At 38.2% G+C, this 22,022-nt stretch overlaps 1 protein-coding gene across 3 annotated transcripts in view; it reads left to right on the plus strand.

Moving 5' to 3' along the window:
* The window catches only part of NPHP1 (nephrocystin 1), a 69,046-nt gene that overhangs the window by 27,497 nt on the left and 19,527 nt on the right, over nt 1-22,022 (plus strand). For 2 of the 3 annotated variants that reach the window (XM_003909113.5, XM_031655375.1), the window contains exons 6-14: nt 57-158; nt 3,434-3,540; nt 3,862-3,904; nt 5,456-5,543; nt 6,898-6,992; nt 8,327-8,455; nt 18,419-18,493; nt 20,646-20,756; nt 21,849-21,931. In XM_003909113.5, coding sequence (XP_003909162.3) covers nt 57-158; nt 3,434-3,540; nt 3,862-3,904; nt 5,456-5,543; nt 6,898-6,992; nt 8,327-8,455; nt 18,419-18,493; nt 20,646-20,756; nt 21,849-21,931 — 833 coding nt within the window. The remainder of the gene's footprint in view (nt 1-56; nt 159-3,433; nt 3,541-3,861; nt 3,905-5,455; nt 5,544-6,897; nt 6,993-8,326; nt 8,456-18,418; nt 18,494-20,645; nt 20,757-21,848; nt 21,932-22,022) is intronic. The other variant, XM_009184938.4, reaches the window with a different exon arrangement.

The following is a 22,022-nucleotide window of genomic DNA, read 5'->3' on the forward strand; positions in this document are numbered from 1 at the left end:
ATGATATAGACTCATGATTATTGAATTTTATTTAAAATGTTTTGTTTTGCTTTAAGAAAGGGGAAATTCTCCTTGTAATTGAAAAAAAACCTGATGGTTGGTGGATAGCTAAGGATGCCAAAGGAAATGAAGGTCTCGTTCCCAGAACCTACCTAGAGGTTAGTCTTGGTTTATGCTTTCCTTTTCTAAGACTTTTTTTTTCACTTTTAATAAAACATTTAGCTGTGTTCTTTTGTCAGTTGACTAGTGAATGACTTGAGATATAGAATTTGCTTTAATTTTGGAGGGACAGGACCTGGGGAAAACATCGTGTATTAATGGTCCTGGGGACCTGTGAAGTGCTCTTAGGCATTTGAGCCCTGGAGCGTGATCTCACAGTGAGGGGATGCTTTGTGGATTAATGCTGATCATAACAAATACTAGGTCTCTATTGTTTATTGTGAAACATAACCGCAGTTAACTTTGTGTTAACTTCCACAGATACATGATCCCCTTACTAAAATGTGAACATACTATACACGTGTGTTCCTAGCTTATATTTTCTTGTTTCATAAAATAACACAGTCATTTTCTGTGCCAAGATACGTAGATTTCTGTCTGGATCAGCACCGTCCAATAAAACTATGATGCAAACCACACATGTAATTTAAATTTTTCAGTAGCCACATTGAGATATCTTTTTGCTGACACCACTTCTTAAACCAAGTATGTGGTTTTTCTCTGACACCATATGTGTTACTACATCAGTTCTTCTACACCAACCAGTGTCAGCAATTCAATTCCATTCTGATGCTAATGCTTGGAGCTAGCACAGACCCCCACAGGTTAAAGGCTCAGTCTCACAAGACTGCTGCCCACTTCCGTTGCCAGTCACAAGTCCCAGGAACCACCCATAGTTCTGACTGACTGGCTATACATTCACCAGTTCCAACACCCTCACCTCAGGGGTTCAGTAATTTACTAGAATAATTCACAGAACTCAGGAAAACGCTTTCCTTGCATTTACCAGTTTATTATAAAAGGATACAACTCAGGAACAGCCATAGAGTGAGGTATTGGTGGGGGGTGGCCGGCATGCCCTCTCTGGGCCTTCCACCTTCCCAGCACCTCGCTGTGTTCACCATCCTGGAAGCTCCTGGAAACCCATCATTTAGGGGTTTTTCTGGAGGTTTCATTAGTCGTATTAGCTAAATAATTAGCAATTGGTGATTAACTCAGTCTCCAACTCCTGTCCCCTCTTCGAAGGTTGGAGGGTGGGGCTGAAAGTTCTACTCTAATACCTGGGTTGGTTTTTCTGGTAACCTGTCCCCTTCCTGAAGCTGTTCAGGCGCCCACCTGGAGTTAACCTCATTAGCATAAACTCAGGAGTGACTGAAAGGGACTCCTGATGAATAAGAAAACATACTTCTATCATTCAGGAAATTCCAAAGATTTTTGGGAGCTCTGTGCTGGGAAGCAGTGACAAAGAACAAACATATTTTTCATTACACACATTTTTAAAAAGTAAAAAGAAACAGGTAGAATTATTTTTAATAATATATTTTATATTATCCAGTATATCAAAAATACTATTTTGACATATAATCAATATTTTAAAATATTGAGTCATTTTGCTTTTTTAACATTAAGTTCAAAATCCAGTGTGTGTTTTACATTTACAGCACTTCTCAGTTTGGACTAATTTCAAGAGCTCACTAGCTACACGTGGCCAAAGGGCTATTGTATTACATAGGGCAGGTCTAGATCATCTTTTTCAACGGCAGCAAGTCTTCTAATCTCATTTAGATGGTCATTTAAGTTGTTTCCAACCTGTAATCACTATCGATTATGTTGCAAAGAACATGAGATTAGCATCTGCTGCCAGTTACAGAAAGATCCCCCAAAAAAGTAGCTTAAATAAGGTAGAAGCGTATTTCTCTCAAGCATAGAAGTGTGGAGAAAGGCAATCAAGAATTGGTTAAGATCCTATCCAATATTTCATCCTGTTTCTGATGTGAGTCTACTTTTCCTAGAGTTCTCTCTTTAGTTTTAAGTCAGCTGCTGGATCTTTTAAGGATTCCAAGGAGCAAAAGAGGAAAGAAGTCAAAGGCATAAGCTGCTGCCTTTTTAAAAAGGTTTCTTGGAAGTTACACAGAAAACTTTCAATTGTTGCTCATTGACCAGCATTTAGTTCTGTGGCAACACTTAGCTGCAAGGAAGTCTTGGAAAATGTAGTCTTTTAACTGGATCATTGTTAAATCAGGGATTTTGTTTGAAAGAGGAGGTGGGGAATAGGTGGTAGCCACCCGGCAACTTGTGCTGTCGTCAAGTCTGCGTGCATTTTTGCACACTTGCCCGATTATCCCCTTAGATAAATTCCTAGATGTTCATCACTGGTTCAAAGGGTTTACACCTTTATATTTTGATTTCTTTTTCCAATTTGCCTTTTAGAAAAGTTATGCCAATTTGTACTCCCACCTCTAACAATCAGAGAGTGCTGTTTCCTCACACATTTGCCAGTGATGGCTGTTACCAGTCTTTAAAATTTTTGCCAATATGACCAACAAAAAAAGTGTCATTAGTGGTTTTATGTGCATTTACTGTACTCCTAATGAGGTTAAGTATCATCTCATATGCTTTATGACCATTTGTATATCTTCTTTGCGAATGGCCCTTTCGGTTTTCTTTATTGACACGTAGTATTTTTGTATTTGTGTGAGTACTTTTTACTTGTATGGACTGGGTAATGATCAAGTCAGGGTATTTGAGATTTCCATCAACTTGAGTGCTTATCATTTTTATGTGTTGGTACCTTTTCAGTTCTTTTGGATATTTTTTCTAAGGGATTTAAAAAACTCTTTCATTGATTTCTAAGAGCTTTTATAATATTTTAATAATAAGGATATTAATCCTTAGATATTTGTGTGAGCTATTTTCTTTTTTCCCCCTCAGGATATGCTTAAGTTATGTGTTACATATTTTCTTTGTTGACTTTAGCTCATGTTTATTTCTTACATAGCTAAATCTGTCAGTGTTTCCACTTATGATTCTTGATTTTGGTATCACGATTGGAAAGGGCTTCCCCATCTCTAGATTGTTTTCTTCTAATGCTTTTATATTTCTTTTATTTTTATCTTCTTTTCTTTTTTATTTGAGTAAATTCCATCTGGAATTTATTTTGATTAAACTCGCTGTCTATCTCAGTTGTTATTTTTTGAAATAGCGAAGTTATTAACCATGTGTTGAAAATTTATTTCCCACTGAGTTTTATCATATATACTAAATTCCCATCTATGCGCGAGGTTTTCTAAAAGTACTAATGCTTTTGTTTTTTCTTTTTAAACAGAAAAACTTGTTTTTGTTTTTACTGGAGGTTTAGGTGGCAGTACTGGTATTTTTATTGGTTGTTTTTTGCATTAGTTAAAAAGCACTTCACATTTCAATGTCTTTTTAGCCTTATAGTGAAGAAGAAGAAGAAGGCCAAGAATCAATTGAAGAGGGCAGTGAAGAAGATGTAGAGGTGGTGGATGAAACAGCAGATGGAGCAGAAGTTAAGCAAAGGTACAAAAGTGGGAAAGGATATCAAAGTAGGTTTAGGAAACATTTTATTTGTTTATTTTTACTGTTATAAATAATTCAATACTTTCTTGAAATGGAGACAACTTGTACCTGGAGAACGTTTCATACTATTGTCTGCTTAAAGATCATTACTATTTTAATTTTATAATTATTTTGAATACATTTAGTTCTACCTTGTTTTCATCTGGAAACTGTTAGGTTTTCAAAACATACTGATGATTATAAACTGTGATTAAAGAGGTTCCCCAATTGAGTGAATAGACATAACCTGACCTGACTCACTTTGCTATTTTGTCTCCCCAGAACTGATTCCCACTGGAGTGCTGTTCAAAAAGTGATCTCAGAGGTGGGTATCTTCTGTCTTAGTAATGGTGTCTTGTTTTGTTACCTAATAGCTCTGAGGCGAAACAGGTTGGAGACTGTGGAAGATAGCAATGGATCTGAAACAGGGTTCAGGACATGGAATGTACAGAGCAGAGGATGTATATTTTTTTCTGGTTTCTAAGCCTGTGCTCCAAATAACATTTCTCATTAGTTTTTTTTTGTACAAAAAGAATAGATAATCTTATTCATGGTGTCACTTGAGAGCTTGGAAACATTCTCATTGATCCTGCTTTCCTATCATTTGAGTGGAAACAGATGTTAAATTTTAATTACGATTTGAAAAATCCTGAAAGGCTTTAATAAAAAGTAAGAAATTGGCCAGGCATGGTGACTCACACCGGTAATCCTAACATTTTGGGAAGGTGAAGCCAGAGGATCACTTGAGGCCAAGAATTCAAGACCAGCTTGAGCAACATAATGAGACCCTATCCTACAAAAAATAAGAAAAATTAGCCGGTTGTGGTGGCTCGTGCCTGTAGTCTCAGCTACTCGGGAGGCTGAGGTGGGAGGATCGCATGAGCTTGGGAAGTCAAGGCTATAGTGAGCTGTGATTGTGCCACTGCACTCCAGAGCATGAGTGACAGAGCAAGACCCTGTCTAAAAAAAAAAAAAAAGTAATTAATTAAATTTTTTTAAAGGAAGAAATGATCTATAATTCTTTCATTAAAAAAAAAATTACAGGCTGGGCACAGAGGCTCACGCCTGTAATCCCAGCACTTTGGGAGGCCAAGGCAGGTGGATCACCTGGGGTCAAGAGTTCAAGACCAACCTGGTCAACACGGGAAACCTCGCCTCGACTAAAAATACAAAAATTAGCTGGGCATGGTAGCACATGCCTGTAGTCCCAGCTCCTGGAGAGGCTGAGGCAGAATTGCTTGAACCTGGGAGACGGAGGTTGCAGTGAGCCGAGAATACGCCACTATACTCCAGCCTGGGCGACAGAGCGAGACTCCATCTCAGGAAAAAAAAAAAAAAAAAAATTACATAGCCAAATGAAAATTCTCCTCCTCAAACTCATAAGTAGTCACCATTAACAATTTAGTAAGTATCCTTCCTGACCTTTTTCTTTACTTGTTACGTATAAGTACATGCTTGTATGTGTGAGGGTGTGTGTCTATGAGTTGTATATTTTGTATGTATGAAAAGAATCCATTAATTCTTCAGCGCGTATGATTTGCCAATAGACATTAACTTACCTGTGAAATGGAAGCGCAGGGTGGAGCAGGACAGGAGCAGGGACGTTTTGACAAGGGTGTACTTGAAGTAGCCGCTCTGGAACACAGAGCTCTGCGTGCTGGGCACCATATGGGGCTTAGGTCCTTAGGAGAGGCCAGGGTGCTGTGATGGCATCCTCTCAGGAATCTGGAGCCAAGTCATATTATTCTTCCACTAAAGTCTGTATGTTTATATTTTTCTTTTTTAAGTTATAGTTACTCTAGTGATAAAGAGAAAGTATTATAGAGATGTGGAAACATGACTGAAAACAAATCCATTTTGATGTTACTATCTTCAGCAGATAAACACTGTTGATGTGTTAACCATGATGGGAGCTATTCCTGCAGGGTTCAGGCCTTCCACACTCTCGCAGCTTCTGGAGGAAGGTAACGTGTGCCTATCAGCCACTGCACTCTTTCAGCAAAGCAGTCAAGATCCACATCTAATTTTTCTATCACAGGCAAAACACATTGTTGAAGAAGATGTTGAGTCTCACATCTCTTTGGCGCTCATCTTTTCCTCATCCTTCCCATGACAGTGAGGAAAGATCCCTGATCCTATCAGAGGCCAGCATATTTACCAGTGCTCTGGGTTCCAGCTGCTTTCTTTTTTTAAAAAATGTGACTCCTTTAATTTTCAGTCCTTTCCTATATCTTTAGCTGACCCACCTTCCCCTCACTGGTTCATTCCCTTGTCTGTGATATCAGCACACCTAATTCCTCCCACCTTTAAGGATCAGCCCCTTGAATTCTATCCAATTCTAGCCAAAACCTCCTTTTCTCTGATCTTCTTCCAAGCAAGACTTTTCCAAAGAATTATCTCCATTTGGAATTTTCATTTTCCTTACTCATTCTTGGCTTTCCCTGTACTTGGCAACTTCTGTCTATAAGCTCATTTTAAAGAGGAATCATGCTGGGGGACAAGGAGTGTCCTGTATACCCTGAGTTGTTGAGCTGTCATGGAAGGGCTGCTTTGAAGTTGCCTCTGCTGGGAAGGTTCTTCACAGCACTCCCTAAATTCCCATCTTTTCATCCTTCAGGTCTCAGGGTAAATTCTGCCTTCCCAGAGATGCCTTCCTTGAGTAATGTGGGTTTCCCCTACTCTCATTCATGTGAACACCTTTATAGCTCTAAGTCCTCTAATAATTATTTTATTTATTTGCTTGTCTACTTATTTTCTAAAAAAAAAAATTTTCTCCCATTCAACTGTAAACTATGGAGGGCAGGGGACATATCTCTGATTTATCTTTGTGTATCTAGAACCTGGTGTAGTATCTGGCAAGAGTAGAAACTAAAAAATTATTTCTTGAATGGATAAATGATGTTATTTTAAGTATTATTCATGACTAAAGCATGGAAGAAGAGCATAAAATGCTTTTGTGTTAAGAAGTAAAACTAATGACTATGTATTTTTTCTGAAGTCTCCAAAAAGTGCTTACAGATTTCTGCATTTTACAGAAATATTTGAATAAATCATTGTCATCATGGGGCATATTATTGGCCTAAAAGTCTTTCTTAAAGGTACTTTAAGATGATCTTTTATGTGTTTGTATCTGTAAGTTTCGTACTGTTGTTTTTATGCATAAATCTATATTGGTGGTCCTATTTTGGAAAGCAAGTTCTTAGTAAGCAGCGTGGCATTTTGGAAGTGCCTGTACTCTAGTTCATAGCATAACATTATGGATTTTTGATTTTGAGTTTCTTTCTTTGTAAGAAAATTAAGAAACAATGATTTTTTCAGGAAATCAATTTCGAGCAAGTTACTTCCTACAACCAGAGCTCATGCCTTCACAACTGGCCTTCAGAGATCTGATGTGGGATGCTACAGAAGGCACTGTAAGTATAGTTACTCTCAGTAAAACTGTAACTCTTCCAGATTTTGTCATGGTTGCAAGTAGACAACATGTTAATTGACTAATGCATTATGAAAAACAAAAAAAATTGATTCTCTATGATAATTTTGAAATAGTGATATTTTTATAACTAAGGTAGAATTTGGACTTGCTACCTTGACTTTATTTTGTTTCTCTTTTCCATTGCATTCTTCTCTCATTGTTAGAAAGGAAATAATACTAGGTTTCTATCTTAATCACTCTTTGCCTCAATTTCTTCATCTGTAAAAATGGAGTAATAGTAATGCTTCCAACATAGAGTTATTTTGAAAATTGTGTGTGTGAAGGTTTTGAATAATGCCTGGCATATGAAAAGAACTCAGTAGATGTTAGCCAGTATTATCATTTATAGTAGTAGCAGCAGTAGTAGTATTTTTGAGACAGGTCTCCCTCTGTCACCCAGGCTGGAGTGCAGTGGTGTGATCATGGCTCACTGTAACCTCAAACTCCTGAGCTCAAGCGACCCTCCCACTTCAGCCTCCTGAGTAGCTGGGGCCACCGGCCTACACCACCATGCCCAGGTAATTTTTGTATTTTTGGTAAAGATGGGTTTTGCCTCGTTGCCAGGCTGGTCTCAAACTCCTGAGCTCAAGCAATCTGCCCTCTTCTCCCTCCCAAAGTGCTAGGATTACAAGTGTGAGCCACTAGTCCCAATCTAAGTTATGTAAATGAAAAGGCTTATGACTATAAAGCAGAATGTAAAGTTTAATTGAAGCTGTTCTTTAAAAAATCAGAATACCAATTTATTTACTCATAATCTGAATTATACCTATGAAGTAGATCTGAATAAATGTATCAAATAGTGCATTCTCTCTGTTAAGACACCTATTAAGAAACTAAGGAACAATGTAGATAATTGCTTGGAATAAAAAATAGTGGGATAATCTTAATACCAGGTGGCATTGGTTTTATGCTGTGTTAGCCTTCTGCACTTACCCACATTCTGTGGGAGTGAACCTGGGGACTGGAATACAGTGATTCTATAGTCAGATCATATACATTTTACCTGCTAATATTTATTGTTCCTTTCATCACAGTTTTTAAGTATTTAAGAAAAATGCAAATATTTCAAATGTAACTCTATGAAAAATTTACCTAAAATGACTGATTTTAATTTTCAATGAACTTTTAATTTTATTGAAACTTTTATTGTATATGTGTAAATTTTTTTTCTTTTTTAAAAATTCTGTATACATTTTCGTAAGCTGAATTTACAAAAGACAGATTTGTGTTAGAAATCATAAAAATAAACTTTTTTATAACTAATTTTTCTTTTAGATTAGGTCAAGACCAAGTCGTATTTCATTGATTCTGACATTATGGAGCTGTAAAATGATTCCTCTTCCAGGAATGAGCATACAGGTTCTCAGCAGACATGTCCGCCTCTGTCTATTTGATGGTAATAAGGTAAGCTTACTGAGAAGTAAATCAATTCATACTAGGATTATGGAGAAACAGTTCCTTAGATTCTTTTCCATTCAACTCCTCCCCAATTCCTAAGAGAGTATTTTTTACCTAGTACCAAAGAAAAGTTTGAATGACTCTTTAAAAAATTAATTTTTTAAATGAGATACAGGTTAAACAGTACTTAGATGGAAATTTATAGTTTTAATTGCATATATTAGAAAAAAAGATAAAAGATTTAAAGTCAGTGATCTAAACTAGCAAATCAAGAGGCTAGAAAAAGAAGAGTGAGTTAAACCTGAAGAAAGTAGAAAGTAGGAAATAATACAGATAAGAGTAGAAATTAATGAAATAGAAAACAGATGAACCAAAGAGAAAATTTAAAAAAAGAGAAAAGTTGATTCTTTGAAAACATTAATAAAACTGAAAGATGCATAGTGAGACTATCAAGACATTTTTTGAAAAGTAAAAGAAAACAAACTATTAACATCTGATATGGAAATAGAGACATTATCACAGATCCTTCAGACATTAAGAGGCCAGTAAGGAGATACTATAAACAACTTTATACCAGTAAATTTGATAACATTGATGAAATAAATAAATTCCTGGAGAACCATAATTTACTGAAACTGGCATAAGAAGAAATAGAAAATGTGAATAACCTCAGTTAAAGAAATTAAACCTATAATTTAAAAAAAATCTTCCCACAAAGAAAACTTCAGGCCTAGGTGGCTTCACTTGTGAACCTCTTCAAACATTTAAAGGAGAAATAATACCAGTCTGATACAAATTCTTCCAAGGAACAGATGAAGGAGAAATGCTTCCCAACTTATTTCATAAGGCCAGAAAAAACAGGACCCCAAAATATGACAAGACATTACAAGAAAGGAAAATTACCAGATAGTATCCTTCATAAATATAGAAAGTAAAATTCTAAACAAAATATTATTAAATTGAATCTAGCAATATATAAAAAGGACATTATATCATGATCAGTTGGGATTTATTTCAGAAATTCAAATGTACTTGCCTGGGTAGTCACATGTAACATTTGAAAATCAATCATTATAATTTGCCATAAGAAAAATCATATGATCATCTTAAGAGATAAGGAAAAAGCATTTGACACATTTCAACACCCATGTATGATTTTTGAAAAATTCTCTACAAACTAGGAATAGAAGGGAGATTTCTCAAATTGATAAAATGCAACAAGAAAAACCCTAAAACTAGCATTATCGTACTTAACAGTGAAATACTGAACACTTGTTTCCTAAGACCAGGAACAAGTGAAAGATATCCAAAAAATAAAAAGATAACTCAGTTTTCTAAAGGGACAAAAGACTTGAATAGCCTCTTCAAAAAAGAAGTATCAAAAACCACTAGAAGTAAAAAAAGATACTCAACATGTAAGAAGCCATCAGGGAAATGCAAATGAAAACCACAGTGAGAGAGACCGACCTATAAGTTAGATATAAGAAGCCCACCTTAAATATTATGCTATAGGTGGCTTAAGAGAAAAGGATGGGAAAAGATATACCATTCAAAAGATATTAATATCAGACAAAGTAGACTCCAGGCACTACATGGTGATAAAAGAGATGGTTCACCAAGAAGACATAGTAATCCTAAGTTGGTACATACCTAACATCCGAAATTTAACGTACATGAAATAAAAATGGTTAGAACTGAAAAGAGAAATCGGCAAAGTCACAGTTATAGTTGGGGCCTCCATTATAGTTGGATAATTTAACACTTCTCTCTTGGTAATATAGGACAAGCAAACAGAAAATTAGTAAGGATGTAAGAGAACTGTATAACATATCAACAAACTGGATTAGATTGATATTTACATAACACTTCACCTCAAAATAGTAAAGTACACATTCTCTTAAGTACATATGGAATAATCACCAAGATAGACAGTCCTGGGTCAGAAAACAAACCTAGACAAATTTAAAAGAGTTGGAATCATATAATATACGGTCCCTGATCACATGGAATTAAATTTGAAATCAGTAACAGAAAAATAAATGGAAAAATACTTAAATACTTGGAAATTTAAATTCTTCTAAATAATCAAAGGGTTAAAAGCAAATTTCATGGGAAATTAGAAAATATTTTGAAATGAACAAAAAATGAAAATGCAACATATCATAATTTGTGGGATGTTAGCTAAAGCATTGCTTAGAGGGACATTTATAGCACTAGATGCTTACATTAGAAAAGAATTCTCAAATCTATAGTCAAAGCCCTTTCCTGAGAAGACAGTGCTGCTTGAGCTGATAACGGTCAATGTGAGATTGAATGAGTTAATGTAAGGGAAGTTATCAGAATGATGTAATACATAGAAAGAACATAGTAGGTGCTTTCAAAGAGTGTCTGGATGAGAGGTGGTGATGTTAACTTAGAGAGGTAGAGGTGTAGATGAGAGATATGGATAAAGATATTTGGGTGTAAAAATCAACAAAACTTGGTGATGGATTGGATATGCAGGAAAGAGGGGGAGTGAGATACAGGCCTGATACCTTGTCTGTGACTTCTGCATCTGGATGGATGGTGGCAACATTCAATGAGATGGGGAACACTGGAAGAGGACCAGGTTTGGAGGAGTTGACATGAGCTTGGTTTTGCTCAGGCTGAGTATACTGCAAACCCCCAGCATGAAGAAAGTGCCTTTATTTCATCTGAACTTGGGGTAAATAAATGAACTTCTGTTATGATGGTGATCTTCCCTCACTTCTATAATACTTTCTGCACAAAATCACTGCCACAAAGGAGCCAGTAGGTGTCCTCAGTGACCAAGAGCTGAATTGCTTTCTGTTTCATACATCTGGTTTGATACTTTTTCCTGTACCTCTCCATGTTCTCTTATATAAGAACATAAAAAGGAATGGAATTTTATTTTGAATAATATATCAAAATAATGAAATTTACTTCATGAAAGAAATTTATGTGAGATTTCCAAATTGAGAGTTATGGAACATATTTAATAGCTGCACAGATACTCGTGCTGCTTATGTAGGAGTGCTTCTAAATCTAAACCTAGTTATAAATAAAAAGCATTGGGCTGGGCGCGGTGGCTCATGCCTATAATCCCAGCACTTTGGGAGGCTGAGGTGGGCGGAGCACAAGGTCAAGAGATTGAGACCATCCTGGCCAACATTATGGAACCCCGTCGCTACTGAAAATACAAAAATTAGCTGGACGTGGTGGTGTGTACCTGTAGTCCCGGCTACTTGGGAGGCTGAGGCAGGAGAATCACTTGCACCCAGGAGGCAGAGGTTACAGTGAGCCAAGATTGCACCACTGCACTCCAGCCTGGCGATAGAGTGAGACTCTGTGTCAAAAAAAACCCCCCAAAAACCAAAACATGCACACACACACACACACACACAAAACCAAAGGCATTATTGCTAAAACTAACTAATGAGACACAACTTCCAGTAATGTTTGAGTCAGCTCCTCTTAGACCACCCCACCCAGAGATAGTAACTGTAAACTCTGGGCAAAATAAAAAGCAACTACCTGAAGGCACTGCAGAGCATTCAGAAGCAGGCAGACACTGGAGAGGAGCCTCAAGCCTTTAGTCTACTGATTTATTTTTTTCTCTTTGTTTTCTGTCTTTTTTGTTTGTCTCTTTTCTTTTTCCTATCTTTCTGTATTAGTTTGTTCTCACACTGCTGATAAAGACGTACCCAAGACAGGGCAATTTACAAAAGAAAGGTTTATTGGACTTACAGTTCCACATGGCTGAGGAGGTCTCACAATCATGGCAGAAGGTGAAAGGCACATCTCACATGGCGGCAGACAAGAGAAGAGAGCTTGTGCAGGGAAAGCTCCCATTTTTAAAACCATCAGATCTCATGAGAGTCATTCATCATCTTGAGAACAGTGCAAGAAAGACCTGCCCCCATGGTGGCATGTGCCTATAATCCCAGCTACTCAGGAGGCTGAGGCAGGAGAATTGCTTGAACCGGGACCCAGGAGGTGGAGGTTGCAGTGAGCCAAGATCACGTCACTACACTCCAGCCTGGGCTACAGGGCTACAGACCAAGACTCTGTCTCAAAAAAAAAAAAAAAAAAAAAAAAAGAAAAGAAAAGAAAAGAAAGAAAGAAAGACCTGCCCCCATAATTCAGTCACCTCCTACTGGTTTCCTCCCATGACATGTGAGAATTGAGGGAGTTACAAGTCAAGATGAGATTTGAGTGGGGACACAGCCAAACCATATCATTTCTCCCCTGGTCCCTCCCAAATCTCATGTCCTCACATTTCAAAACCTATCATGCCTTCTCAACAGTCCCCCAAAGTCTTAACTCATTTCAGTATTAACTCAAAGTTCACAGTCCCAACATCTCATCTAAGACAAGGCAAGTGCGTTCTGCTTATGAGCCTGTAAAATCAAAAGCAAGCTAATTACTTCCCAGATACAATGGAGGTACAGGCATTGGGTAAATGCAGCCATTCCAAATGGGATAAACTGGCCAAAACAAAGGGGCAGCAGGCCCCATGCAAGTCCGAAATCCAGCCAGACAGTCAAATCTTAAAGCTCCAAAATGATCTCCTTTCACTCTATGTCTCACATCCAGGTCACACTGATGTAAGAGGTGGGTTCACATGGTCTTGGGCAGCTCAGCCCCTGTTGTTTTGCAGGGTATAGCCCCACTCCTGGCTGCTTTCATGGACTGGCGCTGAGTGTCTACGGCTTTTGCAGCAGCACGGTGCAAGCTGTCAGTGGCGCTACTGTTCTGGGGTCTGGAGGACAGTGGCCCTCTTCTCACAGCTCCACTAGGTGGTGCCCCAGTAGGGACTCTGTGTGAGGGGGCTCCAACACCACCTTTTCCTTTTTCACTGCCCTAGCAGAGGTTCTCCATGAGAGCCCCACCCCTGCAGCAAACTTATGCCTTGACATTCAGACATATCATACATCCTCTTGAAATCAAGGCGGAGGTTCCCAAACCTCAATTCTTAACTTCTGGGCACCTGAAGGCTCAACACCATGTGGAAGCTGCCAAGGGTTGGGGTTTGCACCCTCTGAAGCCACAGCCTGAGCTGTATCTTGGCCGCTTTTAGTCACAGCTGGAGTGGCTGGGACGTAGGGCACCAAGTCCCTAGACTACACACAGCATGGGGACCCTGGGCCTGGCCCATGAAACCCTTTTTGCCTCCTAGGCCTCCTGACCTGTGATGGGAGGGGGTGCCGTGAAGACCTCTGACATCTTCTGGAGACATTTTTCACATTGTGTTGGGGAGTAACATTTGGCTCCTCGTTACCTATGCAAATTTCTGCCAGCCGGCTTGAATTTCTCCTCAGAACACGTGATTTTCTTTTCTATCGCATTGTCAGGCTGCAAACTTTCCAAACCTTTGTACGCTCCACCTGTCTTGTGAAACTGAATGCCTTTAACAGCACCCAAGTCATCTCTTGAGTGCTTTGCTGCTTAGAAATTTCTTCCAACAGATACCCTAAATCATCTCTCTCAAGTTCAAAGTTCTACAGATCTCTAGGGCAGGGGCAAAATGCCACCGGTCTCTTCACTAAAACATAACAAGAGTCACCTTTTCTCCAGTGCCCAACAAGTTCCTCATCTCCGTTGGAGACTACCTCAGCCTGGACCTTATTGTTCATATCACTATTAGCATTTTTGTCAAAAAGCCATTCAACAAGTTTCTAGGAGATTCCAAACTTTCCCACATTTTCCTGTCTTCTTCTGAGCCCTCCAAACTGTTCCAGCCTCTGCCTGTTACCCAGTTCCAAAGTTGCTTCCACATTTTTGAATATCTTTTCATCAACACCCTACTCCTGGTACCAATTTACTGTATTAGTTCGTTCTCATACTGCTGATAAAGACATACCTGAGACTGGGCAATTTACAAAAGAAAGAGGTTTATTGGACTTACAGTTCCACGTGTCTGAGGAGGCCTCACAATCATGGTGGAAGGTGAATGGCACATCTCATATGGTGGCAGACAAGAGAAGAGAGCTTGTGCAGGGAAAACTCCCAGTTTTAAAATCATCATATCTTGTGAGAGTCATTCACTATCACGAGAACAGTGCAGGAAAGACCCATCCCCATAATTCAGTCACCCCCCACTGAGTTCTCCCATGACATGTGAGAATTGTGGGAGTTACAATTCAAGATGAGATTTGGGTGGGGATACAGCCAAACCTATCACTTGCTGAGTGTTACTTGAGCATTTTTTTTTTTTTTTTTGAGACGGAGTTTTGCTTTTGTCACCCAGGCTGGAGTGCAATGGCGCAATCTCAGTTCACAGCAACCTCTGCCTCCTGGGTTTAAGCACTTCTCCTGCCTCACCCTCTCTAGTCGCTGAGATTACAGGCACTTGCTACCATACGCAGCTAATTTTTTGTATTGTTAGTAGAGATGAGGTTTCACCGTGTTGGCCAGGCTAGTCTTGAACTACTGACGTCAGGTAATCCACCTGCCTCGGCCTCCCAAAGTGCTGAGATTACAATTGTGAGCCACCACACCTGCCCGACTTGAACATTTTTTCGAACTCCATTCTGAATTATCTGTAGTGTTGATGAGTGTATCTTTTTGGCTAGATTCCTTAGTGGTTGCTCTAGGTATTAATTTTATACATGCGTAACTTACCGCAGTCTACTAGTGTTAACATTCCAGTTGGAGTGATGTATAAACCTTACCTTCCTTTAGTTCTTTATCTTCCCTAGCTTGTAATATAGTTATCTTAAATATTTCCTCTACATACATTGAGAATCTTATCACATAACACCAAACATAATTTGGAAAACCTGAAAGAAGATCCTTAATATTTACCTATATTTTTACTATTTCCATTGTTTATTCTTTCTTCCTGATGTTCTAAGAGTCTTCTTTTTATCATGTCCTATTTAGAGAATCTCTTTTAACCATTCTTTTAGGGTAGGTCTGCTGGTGACAGATTTTTAGACTTTATCTGAGGTTGTCCCTGTTTCCTCTTCATTCCAAAAGGATATTTTAATTAGATAGAGAATTCGGAGTTGACAGTTATTTTTGTTTGACACTTGAAAACTATTGTGTCATTTCTTTCTGTTCTCCGTGGCTTCTAATGAGAAATTCATTATCATTCAAATTGTTTTTTTTTCCTGTTGGCTAACCTAAATGTTGTTTCTTACTGTTTTCAAGGTATTTTCATTATGTTCAGTTTTCAGAAGTTTATGGTGTATCTGGCGTGAATTTCTTTGGTTTACCCTGCTTGGGGTTTGCTCAGCTTCTTCATTCTATAGGTTTATGTCTTTTAACACATTTGGGGATTTTTTTTTCAGCCATTATTTTCTCAAATACCTTTGCAACTCCAATTATTTCTTCCGGTGCCTTTTCCCTCTATCTAGTAGTGTTGTGGTTTTTATTAACAGTACCTCACTCTCCTCTCCCAACCCCAGTTCAGAACCAGATCTTGAAGTAGAGTTTAGAGTTCTTAATCTAAGATGATGTCAGATATGTCACTGATCCATTAAAAGGCCCACTTGTTGACATGGTTCTGATCTTGGTGTCATGGCTATGTCTTTGTCCTCCTGCTTGCTTAGGCTCACTACTTTTTATGAGAAGGAGGGGCAACTTTTTTTTTAAAACCCTACTGGCTTCCAGCAGCAGTAAAGCAATATCTATTTCTCTATTATGGAGTGAGTACCTTCAGCCTATATAACATACAAATCCAGCCCCTTGCTACCACCTGCTTCTTCTGGACTCAGAGCCCAGGAAACCTCTGGTTTTAGTCTCACCTTACTCTTCTATCTTCTATTTGTGGTCCATTGACATATTCATCTTACTTTTGGGTATTACTCTGTCTTTTTAACTATCACTGCTTCATTGCTTCATATATGGAGCAGAATGGCTATGTTGAAGCATAAACTGGTTGAGAAATTCTTGTACATTCTTTAAAAAAAAAATAGAGACAAGATTTCACTATGCTGCCCAAGCTGGTCCCAAACTCCTGAGCTCAAGCAATCTCCCTGCCATAGCCTCCCAAGTAGTTAGACTACAGGCACAAGCCACTGCACCTAGCCCCTCTTGTGTTTTTAATGCAGTTTCCTGAACAAAATATCTCTAAATTATTTTGACTCTTCATTTCTTCATTATTTGGGTCTGGTTTTATACAGAAAGCAGTGTGATTCTAAGCCAGTCATTCACCCTCTGTGGCTGCAGTTTTCTGAAATGCATAATGAGATGGTTGGACTAAGTCCTTTTTAGTTCTTAGAGTCAATATGTCAAGAAAGATATAAAATTATCAAACAGAAGAAGTTACTTTTGATTCTGAACTTCAAAATTAGGATTCTCCCAACTGAAAAGATAAAAGCAGAGATAGTATAGGATTTCAATTTTGATTATAGCAAAGGACTTCTTGGCCATTAGAAGTAGAAAACATTTCTTGAAAAACAAAGAAGAACCTTAGAATAAATAATATTCTGTCTTACAGTAATCACAAGGTAGTAATTACAAGGAGTTTGTATTCCGAGAGTCTGGGTGGTAAATATACATAATTTCAGGAAAAGTTTAAACAAATATATATTAGTAATTGAAGGAAGTGGGATTTTATTAATGTGGAAGACAATCCAGCTGCCCATAAAATACTCCTATATTCCTACTACTGGGGATGTGGAATACAGTGAGTTGAATTTGACCTAATTTAACACATTTGGGATTATTTTAAATTATTATTTTAAAGCTTTGTTTTGGAAGTGTTATACTAGAATATTTTCATCTAAAATAAAAATTACCTATTATCCATTCCTTTGGAAGATGTCAATTTTGGCCATAGCATTTTAGCATTTGAATTCTTCATTCCATAAAGTTTTTGCTCCCATTGTGTTTCATTGTTTTATGTAAATTTTATGGTGACCTTCTTGCACAGAGCATTTTATAAGAGATTGAATTTCAAGAAAAATATAATTTATGGGCCTAGAGATCTTGAAGAAAAACATATAACTGTATCTGAACTCTTAGGATTGTCTGTCTTAGTGACAGAGTAAATGAACTGCCTATGAAATGCTTGTATGGGTCACATCTTTTTTTTTTTTTCTTGAGACTGAATCTCACTCTGTTGCCCAGGTGGAGTGCAGTGGTGTGGTACCAGCTCACTGCAACCTCTGTCTCCCAGATTCCAGTGATTCTCATGCCTCAGCCTCCTGAGTAGCTGGAATTACAGGTGCACACCACCACGCCCAGCTGATTTTTGTATTTTTAGTAGAGACAGGGTTTCATCATGTTGGCCAGGCTGGTCTCAAACTCCCAAATTCATGTAATCCACCTGCCTCAACCTCCCAAAGTGCTGGGATTACAGTCGTGAGCTACTGTGCTCAACCAGGTCACATCTTTTCTTTTAAAAGACCATTTTTTTTTTGCTGGGTGCGATGGCTAATGCCTATAATCCCAGCACTTTGGGAGGCCGAGGCAGGCAAATCACCGCAGGTCAGGAGTTTGAGACCATCCTGGCCAACATGGTGAAACCCTGTCTCTACTAAAGCTACAAAAATTAGCCGGGCGTGGTGGCAGGGACCTGTAATCTCAGCTACTTGGGAGGCTGAGGCAGGAGAATGGCTTGTACCTGGGAGGCGGAGGTTGCAGTGAGCCAAGATCATGCCACTGCATTCTAGCCTGGGTGACAGAGCGAGACTCCCTCTCTAAACAAGTAAATAAATAAGATAAAGAAAAGGCCATTTTTACCTAAAATTTCAATTACTTTTCTGGTAAACCTATCTTAGATATTAAGGAATTCACTTAATATAATTTATTACTAGCATAGGAGTCCAACTCTGAATTCATTTGTCATACTTGATATAAAAAGAAAAGCATTACAGAATTGCATGAAGTAAAAAGTGAAAGTTCTCCCCTTGCCATCTTCCTTACTCAGTGTAGCCACTGTTAACTCTTTGGGACATGGAAGTGGTGATGTTTCAAAGAGCTTTTTGCATGATTTCAAAAGGGAAAATCTCATTTCAGGTTCTGAGCAACATTCATACAGTCAGAGCCACATGGCAGTCTAAAAAGCCCAAAACATGGACCTTTTCTCCCCAGGTAAGTAATCTGCTGAATGAGCGGAGTGAGAGCATTTCAAAGTAGAACATATTCATATTTCTATAAATAGCACAGAATATGTGGGGACAGATAAAAATCTTTATATTCTTTGGTGTTCTTTGAGGACATTGATAAAAATTACTCATGTTTCTGACTCACCGATGTTATAATTCCTATGAATCATCCCATTCAATCAGTTTCAGGTTCATTTTTAGAAAATTCTCATTTGATGAAAAATGAAAACATAAAGATAACATTTAGGAAGTGGGGTGTTTTTCAAAGATGAAATCTTCCAACTGTGCTAATAAAAGCTGTGCTTTCTTCAGATAAAGTCAGGGATGACGCCTAAGGGACTGCTACATTACACCCACATACTGTCAAGACTGGAATGGCGATAGGTGGGTTTAAACCACTAAGTCAGCATTGCATAGATGTAGGGAGGACAAAGATGTCTTCATGTTGGTTTTATAATATCAATTGTCTATATTTTATTTTACATACTTTCGTCTACCTCCAAGGTCTCATTAATTCAGTATTTACTTCCTTCCCACAGCTAACTCCCTTGTGTAACTGCATCCTAAAAACCCTTAGTTACCTTCCCTCTTATTGCATCAAAAGATCTTAAGGCAAGATGGAGGTCCAGTGAGAGGACTCAGGGTGTGGATGAGGCCAGCTACCTCAATTGTGTGCTATGCCTGTCCACACTTGTTGAGAGCACACCTCCTAAAATTCCATCTTGATCTTCTTAGCACCCTTCCTCCGGTGAGAAGCACAGCTTCTCTTTTGGCACAGTACTTCACAATTCTGTTATTGCATCTCTGTGTATGTGAAGTATTTAGAGTAGAATTTTTAAATATTTTTCCTGGGGTAGAAAGAAGAACTGTTGAGAGTATGTGTTATTCTGTTGAATGAAATTAAATATCTATTACGTGCAAGCATTTTTTCCTAGGCATGTGGAAACATTTTCATGCCAGTGGAGTTCTTATTCCAGCAAAATTAGTAGGGGAAAATACATACATGAAGAAAAACAATACCGTCTATTTTTGGAACCCTAACTGTGTGCTAAGCCCTGTGCCAGGCTCTTATGTACATTACCTTATTTAATCAGAGTAGCTATGTGGGGTGAGTACTGTTGGTAACTACCACTCAGGCAGATTGTAATGGTTTTGGAGCTCCAGGTGCTTTGGAAGCACACAGGAGGGTAAAGTTAATTCTAGTCCTTTGGCTCAGGGAAAGTTTTCTAGAAGAGAAACTAGATCTTGAAGGATGGATAGATTTTACAGGCAAGAAGGGAGGGATACGGTTGTCTGGGGAACGGGAATTGAATGAGCAAAAGGGAAGAGAAATGAAAATTCAGAAGGCACACATCAGGAAAGTTGAGCAAATATGTGTATTAAGTCTTGAATTTTTGTTCCGTTTACAAAGAACAGTGGTTGATATAAATGTCTTATAATGTCTATAAACTATTATCTGTAACACCTCTGGAGACCTAGGCATAGTACTATTAGCCTCTACTCTAAGCAAAGGATAAGCGAAGGTAAAGGTATTTTCCCTTTAAAAGAGAAGTTAAATTTTTAAAATTTATAATAATTGGCGCAGATGAATTCAGTCTATCTGCTTTTTGTTTTCTTAAAAGACATTTATTATAATGCAAAGGCATAAATTATTTACTAACAAATAGGGCTGAAACCCTGTGTTAAGCCGTTCTTGCATTGCTATAAAGAAATGCCTCAGGCTGGTTAATTTATAAAGAAAAGACGTTTAATTGGCTCATGGTTCTGCAGACTGTACAGGAAGCATGGCGCAGGCATCTGCTCAGCTTCTAGGGAGGCCTCAGGAAGCTTCCAATCATGGCAGAAGGTGAAGGGGGAGCAGGCATCTCACATGACAGTGCAGGAGCAAGAAGGAGGAAGGAGGTGCCACACACTTAAAAAGACTGATCTCCTGAGAACAAACTCACTATGGTGAGGACAGTACCAAACCATGAGGGATCTGCCCCCGTGACCCAAACACCTCCCACCAGACCTCACCTTCAACATTGTGATTACAATTCAACATGAAATTTGGTGGGGACATTTATTCAAACCATGTCAAACCCCCTTCCTCCCATTTTTTATTTTTATCAATAACTGTAATTTCTTTATCATTTCAGGTTAGTCGCATCTTGCCATGTTTGCTTGATGGTGATTGCTTTATCAGGTCCAATTCTGCATCTCCAGATGTTGGAATATTATTTGAACTTGGAATTTCTTATATTCGCAATGTATGTCTGTTGAAAGATAAGGCTTTCTAATGTATCAGTTAAAAGGGAAGGTTAAAAAATGTGCCTATTGACAAGGAAATCCTTGGGGTCTTTATGTGTAATAGAATTTTAATCCCTTGAGGAATGAGAATGCTAGTGATTCTAATTTTATGCGTGCTGATTTGTTTTCATAGCATTTAAAATAAAAGAGTATTTATTGACATTTATAGATTGAGTGAACTCCAGTGCTTTTAAAGAATAAAAATTCAAAAAGGATGGAACTTTGCAGAAAGTGATAAAAGATGCTCACTGGCATCCCAGCCCCATGGTTCACCTCTGTCCTCCAGGAGCAGAGTATACTTAGCCTTGTAACTAAGGTTTCTAATTAAGGGACTTGGCAGAGTAGTGACTTTTATGAAGCGAACACCAGGAATTTGGGTTAACTTATGTCATATAAACTACTGAACCAGTGGGTGTGGCTCTGTGCTAGCAATTAAATGTTTCCACATACTAACAATAGCTTGATAGGTATAGTATAGGTACTTGACCTCATGGTAACCCAGAGAGCATTATAGAGATGTTACATTAATGGTATTACACTGTCCATTCATTTGTTTAAGGCAAATTCATCCATATGTGTTGTGGAGGGGGTAGGACTGGGGAAAGGAGCAGGCCCCCCAAAGGAAGCCTTGGGGGCCTCTAGCAACTGACAGTGGGGGTAAAATTCCAAGCAGAAAAGCCCTTGAATGATTACTATCCGAATTCTGTCAGTGAAACAAAGGTTCATAATCCCATGTAGTACTGATGTGATTTGAGATCACTCCACAAAATGCTTATATCAGTCAAGAGACAGTGGCAACAGTTGCCACATCATTGGTTTAAGGGATTTTTGCGAGCAATTTTGACAAAATATGATTGTTACTTGATATACTGCCTTTAATATCTGACCCGCAGGCAAAATGGGACTCTGCTATGTTTCATTTTATTTTCTTGTGAAGAACTTTTTAGTTCTAAAGGTGAATACTTATTTTGTTCCTTTAAAAGGACTTGGTATGTGCTTATAAATTTGACGAGTTCAGACCTTAAGTTTCATATACTTGTCTTATTTTCTAGTCAACTGGAGAAAGAGGAGAGTTAAGTTGTGGCTGGGTGTTTCTTAAACTTTTTGATGCCAGTGGAGTTCCTATTCCAGCAAAGTAAGTTGGCTATATATTCCTAACGAATGAATACTTCTGTAACAATTCATTTTTTAGACTCTATATGCCTCAGGTTTGTTCTGTGAGCATG

This window comes from Papio anubis, chromosome 14, assembly GCF_008728515.1.
Source record: "Papio anubis isolate 15944 chromosome 14, Panubis1.0, whole genome shotgun sequence".
Taxonomy (NCBI): Eukaryota; Metazoa; Chordata; class Mammalia; order Primates; family Cercopithecidae; genus Papio; species Papio anubis.